Here is a 12,315-nt window from a genome sequence, read left to right on the forward strand (position 1 = left end):
AACGTCTACACAGCAGCGTTAAAAAAATCTTGAAACGCTTCTGCCCATTCACTTTGAATGGGGTGACGTCACTTTCCCTCACTTTTCGCCGAAATGCATTGTGGGCAGGCGAGCGGAGATTTTCAGGATTTTCAAGATTCAAAGTTGAACAATGTTCAACTTTTGAAGCTGAGGTGGAAGCGGCAGCCAATCAAATCCCGTGTACGCAAATCTGGCAGTTCAAGCTCTAGCCAATCAAACGGCGTGTATGCTGGGAGAGACATACCGCAGTTCATTTCTATATTCCTAACAAAATTGACAAAATGGAGGAAAAGTTAGTTGTTGTGGTAGCAAATCACCCGGTTCTTTATGACCAGTCCCTGTTCACCTACCGGGATACAAACCGGAGGAACCAGGCATGGAGGGAGGTGGCAGAGACAGTGGGTGAAACTGGTAGGTTTTCACCTGTTTGGGGATTTTAGATCCAGTTTACTTCGTTTTAACATCGCTAGCAAGCATAGACAGTATATTTAGCCAGCATGGAATGTAGCATAAAATAGCATAAAATAGCACCAGACATTAATCTCATAAATGTTCATCATAGCCCTCCATTAACATCACATTAATGCACACAATGTCATACTCCTTCCTGCACATATTCTGATTTCACATTTCTTAGTTTACATGCAAAAATGCATTCATAGCATTCTATTTCCATGTAAATTACTGCTTTATTTAATTGTTATCTTATTGCAACTTAACTGTATTTTATTACGGTGTAAAACATTGTGTTTTATATTAGATTTCTTGTTTTTTATATATGCCCCATGACATCAAGTCAAATTCCTAGTATGTGCAAACTTACCTGGCAATAAACCTGTTTCTGATTTTGATTCTGATAAAGTGTGACATGTAAAACCTTTTATGCAATTGACAGTGATAAAAGGGATTTGGTTTTCATTAATGGAGGAATAATTGTTGTAAATTAAAGAAATTAACTGTATTCTTTCATTTCATTTTATTAGAGGAAGTGTGCAAAAAGAAATGGAAGACACTGAGGGACAGGTACAGGAAGGAGAAGCAACAGGAGAAGGAGGCTAAAAGAAGCGGTGCAGGGTCTTCAGGGGGATACAAGCCCTGGCGTCTCGCGGCAATCATGAGTTTTTTTAAACCCATTCATGATCGCCCGCGAGACGTCCAGCAATGTCCCCCGGCAAACCCTGCCTCCATCCACCCTGGTAAGAGAAGAGAGCCAGGAAAGCCAGCCAGGTGGCAGTCAGCCAGGTAGTCAGCCAGCCAGTCAGCCAGGTGCCAGTCAGCCAGCCAGTCAGCCAGGTGCCAGTCAGCCAGCCAGTCAGCCAGCAGAGGCAGGGGAGACAGGACAGGAGGATGCAAGTGGTTCGTTCCGGGGGAAAAGGAAAAGGGCAAAGGAGATGTCCTCCTTCGAACAGAATTTGCTGTCTGCCGTCGCTCCAATTCTGGCCATGCCATTGGTGGTGGAGGAGGAGGAGGACCTGTTGTTCTTCAAGAGTCTCTTGCCCACCATGAGACTGATGTCAAGAGCAAAGAGGCTGCGAGTCAGATTTGCCATACACAAGGTGGTATTAGAGGCAGACCAGGAGGAAGATTAGATACTGATACTGATACTGATCCACATTACATCTTTTTACACTCATCACACACTTCACTCACAACATTACATAAATAAAAGTTATTTAAAGTATGTTATGGCTATACTGTGTCTTGACTTGTTCATGTGGTTTGTCAGTTGCAACATACCAGAAGCTTCATGTATGTCGATATATAATGTGCGGTCTTCTGTAATTGTTGAGGTGAAAACCTGTTATGAGTGGTTTATCACTAAAAACAGGACTGAAGGAAAAAGGTTGTTAGTCATATCATAATATCAATTCAAGAAACATGTTTATTAGGAATGTTTGATTTTAAAATGGCTCATTTGGAATATTTGCTTTTTAAAGAAAATATGGGTAGCTCTTAAAAGAGCTTTTGGTTTGGAGACAATGGTGACCCTACACCACATACTGCTGCCATGGCACTGCACCCTCCTCATTGAAATAGGAGCTGAAGGTCTCCCGCAGTTGGATGGATCTGCGTGTGGCATTGTTGGAGCCCATCCTCGGTGCATCAAGCAGGGTTGGAGTAGCTTCATCCGTGGAGTCGGCAAGAGGTGTGCGTGATCGCCTTCCTATCGTCTTCCTGCGGAGGAAGTTGTGCAACACACAGGTGGCCTTCACACACAACTCTGTTACCTCCGGGCTGGTGGTGATGACACGCCTGAACATTCTCCACTGGGATGAGAGGATGCCAAACGCACATTCAACCACCAACCTGGCCCGGCTGAGGCGGTAGTTGAACATCCTCCTTTCACGGGTGAGGTGACGTCCAGGGAATGGACGCAGCAGGTTGTCCAGCAGCGGAAAAGCCTCATCTCCTACAAACACATGGGGAAGAAGGCCCAGCTGCTCTGCTCCTGGGATGACGGTGTCAGGTGGTAGCTGCAGACTGCCATCTCTGAGGCTCTCTCCAAATGCCGAATTCCGCAGGCTCCCACTGTCGCTGCTCCTTCCAAATCCTCCAACATCCACTACCCTGAAGAGGTACCGGGCATCCACGACAGCCAGCAGTACCAAGGAGTGGGTGGACTTGTAGTTGAAGTAGAGGGACCCAGAATTTGCCGGAGCCTGGATCACCATGTGCTTCCCATCAACGGCACCAACGCAATTTGGAAAGTTCCAGATCTCCTGAAACTCAGCAGCGATGGCTCTCCAGTCCTCCGGCTGTGGTACTGGCATGGTCTCCTCAACCAGGGCGGTCCAGATGGCACCCGCAACCTCCTTGACGATGACAGCCACTGTTGCATGCCCGACCCGATAGCTGAATGCTATGGTCCTGTATGAATCACCAGTTGCCAGGTACCTGAGAAAAAAATATACACATGATTAAAAAAATATATGTCAGACCCCACACACATATCCCCCCCACACACACAGACCACAGACACACACACACACACAGACACACAGAACACAGACACACACAGAACACAGACACACACAGATCACAGACACACACAGATCACAGACAGATCACACACACACAGATCCCCCCCCCCACACACAGACCACAGACACACACAGGACACAGACACACACAGAACACAGACACACACAGATCACAGACACACACAGATCACAGACACACACAGATCCCCCCCCCCCACACACAGACCACAGACACACACAGGACACAGACACACACAGGACACAGACACACACAGAACACAGACACACACAGATCACAGACACACACAGATCACAGACACACACAGATCCCCCCCCCCCCACACACAGACCACAGACACACACAGGACACAGATCCCCCCCACACACAGACCACAGACACACACAGGACACAGACACACACAGATCCCCCCCACACACACACAGACCACAGACACACACGCCATGTACACAGGGGAGCAATACTGTGTTTACCTAGCTATCTTAATTAATGTCATCCATCTGAACTAAATCACAGACTTCAGTCATCATTCATCCATGGCATGCATTCTCTCTTTCTATACAGAGTCAGATGAAAGAAGTACAAATACACAAAACGTACCGTAGGCAGATGGCGAGTCGCTCGGCGGGTCCGATTGACACACGCATATGGGTGTCCACCTTTGTGATCAGTGAACCCACTTTTCCGAGCAACTCGTCGAACACGTTTTTGCTCATCCGAAAATACTGCTGGAACAGGTGGTCATCCAGACGGAGCTCTTGGACCAGAACGTGGTATTCCCCCCGTTGCAGACATTTTCGGAGTATTGGATGTACCCAAAAGCGATGCACACGAGGCCTCCTGCGAGACATTGCATACACTAAATTCACCCTTGCTACTACACTTTCTACCCTTGCTACAAAACCGGCATCCATTTTGGCAATAGTGGAGAAGAACCGGGCTTTTTTGCTTTGTATATTGGGGGCGGGAGATTCGGGGGCGGGAGATTCATGTTATTGGTTGATCGCAAAAAAAATCCCCAAGCTTCAGATACGCCCACCTCCAAGATTTTTTTAACGCTGCTGTGTAGACGTACCGTCAGTGAGAAGACATTATATAGGGGATTACTTAAAACAGTTCAAACAATACATGTTCACTTCAATACAGTTTAGAATCATATCTTTTTACTTCAAATGCCCGGGTCTTGGGCTCTCTGCTGGGTCTGCACTCTGTCCGGGTGGCCGAGAGGATCCTGCAACTCTGGAGCCAGAGCCTCAGCACTGACGAAAAAAGACTTTTAAGGAGGAGACAGGGAAGAGCCAAGCCGGACCCAGCAGACCTTTTCCCGGAGATCTACCTGAGCCCAGGTCTCGGAGAACTGACCGGCCCCCTGCTCAAGGTCGCAAACCCTGAAAAAATGACTATCCACAAAGCTGACAAGAAAATAATATACATGAAAGGCAACAAACAAAAATGTACTGAAGGACAGGGCCTCCACTGTGTGGAGCACCAGACTGGGTGCAGGAAGCGGACCAGGCCCATAGTGGAGGGTTTTATACAAATCTCCCATTAAAAAACATACTGCCGACCTCCAGTGGAGAATTTTACACGGTGCCATCGCCTGTAATTCTTTTATCTCCATGATTAATCCTGCTGTTTTTAACAAGTGTCCATTTTGTGGTTTTAGAGAGACTGTTTTCCATGTTTTTACAGAGTGCAAGAGACTCACAGGTTTCTTCTCTCTTTTAACATTGGTTTTTAGTCTTTTTAGTATAGTTTTTACCAAGAGTGTTTTTATCATGGGAGCTCCATACAAAAAAACAAATAAAGAAAAGTGGCAGCTCCTGAATTACCTCTCTGGCGAAGCAAAAATGGCAATTTATTTAACCAGGAGAAACAGGGTTGAAAATAAGAAAGGGGAAGAGGCAAAAGCGATCTGGCTGTGTAACATCAGAGCCAGACTCTGGCTGGAGCATCGTTTTTATAAACACATTGGGGACTTGGACAATTTTAAACAGCGTTGGTGTTATAAAGATATTGTGTGTTCTGTTGTTGATGAGGATTTGCACTTTGCACAAGTTTTTATAACATAGGGTTTAATGTATAATTTTAAGTGAAACGTTTTTATTGCACAATGAAGCACTTTATTTGAAATATATGTATAATTGATAGTATGTTTTTGCAAAAGTCTTCTTCTTCTTTTTCTTCTTCTTCAACACTAAACATAACGTTTTATTTGCTTACAATAAACCAACTTATGCTATCATTAACTAATAGAGACATTTGTTTCCATGCTGAAAGTTTTTTCCAAACCTTTCTGCCACAGTAAATCCACACTGACACAGATACACCATAATTGCTTTACCAAATGTGGAAATGCTGTTGCACGGTGCAGCTTAATTGGGTTAACTGATCAAAGATATGTCCAAATCAATATCACATCTGCTGATATCAGACTCAGATATCAGCAGATACTCAATACTATAGGGATCATGGCATAACAGGATGGTCACTCACCTTCTAAAGACTGAGCCCTGAACTGCTTGTTGTGTTACCACCTTCACATTGTATTGTCTCTCCCTGGCCTGTACCTGGGGAGAGCCGCTCAGTAATCCACATAAAACACACCTTATAGCTCAGGCCACTGGTTTCAAATTCAGCTTCCCTCATTATATTATTTAACCACACTTTGCCCCAATAACTAAGAACGAATTACCTGAAGGGATGAAAAGTCAAAGCAAGAGCAGGGCCAGTGAAGCAAAAATCATTACATATCACAACATTTGGACAAAAAGGTTTTCCTTTGGACTTTTTGGACTCCCAGGGTGGTTCTACAAAAAAATGTGCTGTTTTTTATGTATGTATGTATGTATGTATGTATGTATGTATGTATATATATATAGCATTTTTTGTGACATAGTAGCATAAGGTTTAACCTTATGGGGGTATTCATGTAAAAGGTGTGTGTAGATGATACATTATTCTGTACAAACTGTGAAGTCCACTGAGACAAATGTAACATTTGTGATATTGGGCTATATAAATAAACATTGATTGATTGATTGATTGATTGATTACCTATGCACAATTTATAATAAAGTTATGTTTAAAAAATAAGCGGCTTCATTGTGCTGAAAAAAGGGTGATATTTCCAGATGGCAGTGATTGTGAGCGTTATACTTGTTGTTCTTAATGGTGCAAGTTGTCAAGAGATGACAGTCATGGGGGCGAGTGAGGACGGAGCAGTGAGTAGGGACAGTCACAGAGACAAACAGCCCAGCTCCAGGGAATATGTCCATCTTAATCACAGCACAGGTCAGCAGCTGCCAGCGGGAAGGACTGCAGAGAACAAGAAAAGAGGGGGGGGGCAACACATTACATGTCACTTGTTAGACGCTTTTATCCAAAGCGACTTACATACTCAATACTGTGGACAATCCCCACAGGAGCAATTTGGGGTGAAGTGTCTTGCCCAGGGACACAACAACATGCTGACTGCAGTGGGGTTTGAACCTGTGACCACCTGATCTGAACACCAATGCACAACCCACTGCGCCACACGCCTCCCTCCATTTCAGAAGTATGGGAGGAACTGATGCAGTCTGTGTTGGAAAGCATCAGAACAGAATGTGTCAAAGGGTAGAAGTTTATACAGAGTGAGAGGGGTTAAGGAGTTATAATAGCCAGTGAAATATAAGAAACACATGCAAAGGCTAAGCTGCAACCCCCCCCCCCTACTCTCCTCAGCTGATGACTGATACACTGCTGCTGCACATACAGATGGAGCATCTTATTTCAGACTCCAGCATACAGCTTCCTGCCTACTACCAGCCAGTTACCTGCCTAAGACCTGCCAAAGACCAGTATCTGGGAATGTTAAGCCCTCCCACTATTTTCCAAGAGGGCGTTGCCAGATTTTCAATTTCAGGATTTAACCAGGAGATGGCGCTATATATTAAATAACTATGGCCAAACTAAGACTTTGTTTTTCACAAGAGAAAATGCAGATATTATATAAAAAACTAAAGTTAAAATCTTGTTTTTAATGCCCCAAGAGCAATAAAAACACTTGCGCGAGGGTGATGACATCAGAGCATCGTCCTATGGGCTTAGCCCCGGACAGGTACAACAGGTATTCACTCAGAGGGGGGTAGGTACCCATTTACATGTCAAAAATCAACATACAGTAGGGGGGTGGGGGATGGTGAACGGTATGGTCAATGTAATTAATTCATGTAATAAAAACATCTCAGGTCAGTAACACTGAAAGCTAAATGTGCGTACGTAGCGCTGTAACTTCCTCCACAACAGCAGCCTTCTGTTTATTCAACGTGGTGGGGGCCGAAGGAACCGGGCAGAGTTTTTTGCCGGTCAACGTGTGTGAAAGTTTAAATCTTCCTTATTGAGCTTTAAAACAAATGAATAACGACTATATATAATAATAAAATAAACACCGGCATTAAATAAAAAGTCATGAAAGAGATAAGGAGGAGAAAAGGTTTAAGGAAGATAGGCAAACTGTAGATAGGCCAAAGATAGGCATACTGTAGATAGGCCGCAGATAGGCATACTGTAGATAGGCATAGTTTGTTAAATATAGGACCATAATATAAGATTAGGATTTTTTGTAGATTATTTTGTTAAATAAAAGCATGGTGATGTTTTATAATATAAGATTAGGATTTATTGTAGATTATTTTGTTAAATAAAAACATGGTGATGTTTTATAATATAAGATTAGGATTTATTGTAGATTAATTTGTTAAATAAAAACATGGTGATGTTTTATAATATAAGATTAGGATTTATTGTAGATTAATTTGTTAAATAAAAACATGGTGATGTTTTATAATATAAGATTAGGATTTATTGTAGATTAATTTGTTAAATAAAAACATGGTGATTGTAAATGTATGATCCTATCTGAAAAAATATTAATACTCCTAAAATAAATGGTAGACATATCAAATTGTTTCCTCTTTGTATTTGTTTTATTATTTTCTCATCTGTGATGGATAAAGAAAGTAATCCAAAAGTAATCTAAAAGTAATCTGATTACGTAACTTTTTTAAAACTGTATTCGGATTACTTTCAGAGCCATGTATTCAGTAATCAGTAACTGATTACATTTACAAAGTAACCCTCCCAACCCTGTTCATATCACAATATATTCCAGAAGTCTGAAATGCAAAATGTTAGAAATTAAAATGTTTAATGTTTAATAGCATTATTTAGTCTCAAACATACCGTCAGTTTAAAAGCTGTTTTATTGTGAAAAACCCGGAAGTTCTCATAAAATCTCAATGCCAAGCTTTTATTCTGAAAATCCTTCATATCCGGTTATGACGTCAGAAGGAGTTACCGTAAATGAGAGCTGCCGTAAAAGTGTTTCTAGGATTTCTAAACGAACTATTACAGCTGTCACTACCCGATCCGTTCACCTGCCTGCCCGATCGGTACTGCGCATGTGCGCCATATTGCACAACTCCGTACGGCAACCCAACTAGGACATTTGACACAGTGGCTTTTGGCAAAGCACACAATGAAAACAAAAAAAACTGAGAGAGATGAGTTATTGTTATTACAACGTGACTTCACTATTATTTAACAACTATTTTAATTGGGTTCTTTTATTTGGGGTTAAGTACATTGTCAGAATAAGTGAGAAATGGATTTAACTTCTGTTAGACAGCTATCATACTGAATACATATGTATGCAAAAATGTATGGCATTAATATCCTAATAAGACTCACCTAATTAACTAACAACTAATAATTAACTCACCTAACTCACCTAATAAGATCATAAGACTCGCGCATGCGCAATGCATATTCGCATATTGGCCAGCCGTCTAGACAGTCTAGACTGTACCGGTCTACTGTATTAGGATCTGTGTAGCTCTGCATTTCATAACTCCTTATAATGTCACTTAAACCCCTTTTCTGGTCTACTTAAAAAACAATGTTAATCCCCTTAGCAGTGTGTGGAACCTTGGGTGTTCGAACATGCAGCAATTACTCCCTCCTTCATCAAGGATTTAAAACAGAAGTCATTTCATATTTCCATCTTAAAGCCCTCCTATGGTGATAACTATGCCACAATGGTGAAATCAATACTTTAGATTGGAATACTATATTTGGCTTGGTCCTAGCTCTCCCTTTAAAATTATCCATACAAATAAAGATTTGTCTGAATTTATACAGTGGTTCCTAAAACTATCCCTTTAATCTGTAGATCAATATTGTAACAAATTAAATCACCACTTTATTCACACATGAATAAGAATCTCTTAACGAACAATTTGTTAACATTATGGAAAGATTGAAGAATATAGTTCTACTCTGTACTCAAACACCCACTGCTTAAAGTGTAGTGAATGTTTCCATCATGTCTCCCCCTTTATCCCTCAGTGTGTTTTAGGATGATTCTCATTTTACTTTTAATAGTTTCCTTTTTACTGCTATTTTAATTTACCAATTGATTAATTCATGGTTAATACATCTCTTTGTCTTTACGTATTTATTAAGTCAATTCAAGTTCTTTAAATGTGGTCACTTTTATGTGCGTTTTGTGAATAAGTGTGTTTATGTGTAAACTCACTCATTCCCGTTTTCCTGTTCTCCTCCCCTGGTTTTCTCAAGCCGTGACCCCGGCCTCCTCACTTCCAATCGACCATGCCAACTCCTCTGATTCTGTCTTCAGTCCATCAGCTCTTGAATCCATCGGCTGTAACTCTTTTAGGCAGCCTTTGGCCCGGTTACATCTGCAGCCCACATCATGCCACTGTTCTTGTACTGCTTTGCATTTCATCTCCTCCTTTACAGTCTCTCTACTGTTTTTATGGAGGGCGGATTCTGCTCTCATGTCCCACACTTTGCTCTTGTGCCAAATCTCGTGGCTCAGCTTGGAACTTCATGTCCTGTCTGAGGGACTGATGAGTATCTCTCTGTATGTCAGCATGCCGTTTGGTTCTGGATGCCACAGGTGGAGTTAGTTCTGGCTGCAGTTCTGGCTGCAGTCTTGTTGTTGTTGTTGGTTCAGCTCTGGTTCTCTGTCTGTTCGATGGAGAAGGGGGAGTCTCCTGTTGGGTTAGGTCTTTTGTCAGCTTGGAGGGTCGGGGTCGTAGCCTTTCTAACTCAGAGGGGGAGTCCAGGTCTCGGGACGCATTACCTATAGGAAGTCTAGCACACTGAGGTTAAAAAATTCAACCCTTTCCACTCTGTCTTTTTCTAATCATACTATCTGTCTTAGTTGTTAAATGCCATCTAAACAACACAATTAATGTCTACTAATGTTATTACAAAATCTCCTTCTAAAAATTATTTCAACCATTGTTACATATTTACCCAACATAACTCTTTCAAGAAACCATTTTCTCCTATAAATTGAAATACTTACATGTTTCAAGCATCACATTCCCCACACTACGAAATACCTTCTCCAATATTGTAATCCCACTGTTTCTCAGAACAGTAAAAACCTGCAGAGGACACTAATCAGATCACAGCAATGTAAATTGACTCAAGTGTAAGCCCATGTCTACTTTCTATTATACTTATTACTTTTGGTGAACATTAAGTTTATATTATCTAAATTCCTTGTCTATGACTTGGAAATAGTTTGAGTGTAAAAATGTGTTTTTTCTCTGGCGGTGCCTTTCCTAAAAATGTTCAATTACTTTGTGTTGTACCAGTTTTTCCAAAATCAGTTCTAACTGCCGTGCCGTTTCTGGAAATGTGGCGGTACGGCTACACAATTTGCAAGAAAGTGCCAACATGTTCCTTTGTTAACTCTGATCCGGAGTGCATCTGCAGTGCGTTCTACAACTTCCCATGGTCCACTCCATACAGGTTGCAACGAGTTAATCTTGTAGATTTTTACTTTCACCCAATCACCTGATCCAACAGAAATATTCTTCATGGACCTGGCATATGCTTCCGCCTCAATTTTCCTAATATCTAACACTGATTCTCCTCTGTATTGTGAGGGGCTACATTGTGGTGGATATTGCTGAGTGGGGCAATCTCTGGCCAAATATCTACAATCACCACATATGAAGCAGCCATCATCCCTTATCCCTCTTAGGTGCCTTACAAACAATGGACGTCCACTCTCGGGAGCGTCGGAGTGGTGCGGTCACCCTAAGTGACAGACCTAAAGTATCCGGGATTCAGGCATCTTCCCTGGCTTGTACATTTTTGGTGATGCGCCCTGGAGGTATCAGACTATTTTAAACAACTTTTCCCCGCTTTTCAAACACTTATTCCGAGGTTTTAGCCAGTCATTTTGCACGAAATCATTTAACATTGACGGTCTCCTGAAAAAGCACATATTCTGTGCATTTTCAGGAGAGCGTCTATGTTAAATGATTTCGTGCAAAATGACTGTCTAAAACTCTCTTCCAGACATTTAAAAATACTTTCCCCGACCATTTAAACATTATTTCTGGCTTGTAAAGTGCAGTTATGCGCCCTGGAGATATTGCACTATTTACAAAATGTAGCACTCTGTTTATTTCACACCTCCAGGAGAGACCAGGGGGAAATCACCTCTCTCTGCCCCCTCACAGAGCCCCAAGGACGGACTAATTACCTCCAGCATGTCCCCATAACAGTGGGACTCTGTTTCTTTCACAGCTCCAGCAGAGACCAGGGGAAAATCACCTCTCTCTGCCCCCTCACAGAGCCCCAAGGACGGACTAATTACCTCCAGCATGGGCCCCTAACAGTGGGACTCTGCACCTCCAGCAGAGACCAGGGGGAAATCACCTCTTTTTGCCCGCTCACAGAGCACCGAAGGACGGACTAGAGACCTCCAGCACCAGTCCCTAACAGGGGGACTCTGTTTATTTCACACCTCCAGGGCGGAGACCGGGAAAATCACCTCTCTCTGCCCGCTCACAGAGCCCCAAGGACGGACTAATTACCTCCAGCATGGGCCCCTAACAGTGGGACTCTGCACCTCCAGCAGAGACCAGGGGGAAATCACCTCTCTCTGCCCCCTCACAGAGCCCCAAGGACGGACTAATTACCTCCAGCATGTCCCCATAACAGTGGGACTCTGTTTCTTTCACAGCTCCAGCAGAGACCAGGGGAAAATCACCTCTCTCTGCCCCCTCACAGAGCCCCAAGGACGGACTAATTACCTCCAGCATGTCCCCATAACAGTGGGACTCTGTTTCTTTCACAGCTCCAGCAGAGACCAGGGGAAAATCACCTCTCTCTGCCCCCTCACAGAGCCCCAAGGACGGACTAATTACCTCCAGCATGGGCCCCTAACAGTGGGACTCTGCACCTCCAGCAGAGACCAGGGGG

At 42.8% G+C, this 12,315-nt stretch overlaps 1 protein-coding gene across 1 annotated transcript; it reads right to left on the bottom strand.

Annotated features, from left to right (window-relative positions):
- Positions 1-2,009: 2,009 nt before the first annotated feature.
- On the bottom strand, positions 2,010-3,872 carry LOC117475876 (protein ANTAGONIST OF LIKE HETEROCHROMATIN PROTEIN 1-like). Its single transcript, XM_034122213.1, has 2 exons — positions 3,622-3,872; positions 2,010-2,916 (listed from the first exon to the last, which is right to left on the bottom strand). The coding sequence occupies exons 1-2, from the start codon at positions 3,870-3,872 to the stop codon at positions 2,010-2,012; spliced, it is 1,158 nt and encodes a 385-aa protein (XP_033978104.1).
- Positions 3,873-12,315: the final 8,443 nt, after the last annotated feature.

The sequence above is a fragment of the Trematomus bernacchii genome, unplaced genomic scaffold (genome assembly GCF_902827165.1).
Source record: "Trematomus bernacchii unplaced genomic scaffold, fTreBer1.1, whole genome shotgun sequence".
In the NCBI taxonomy this organism is placed as follows: domain Eukaryota; kingdom Metazoa; phylum Chordata; class Actinopteri; order Perciformes; family Nototheniidae; genus Trematomus; species Trematomus bernacchii.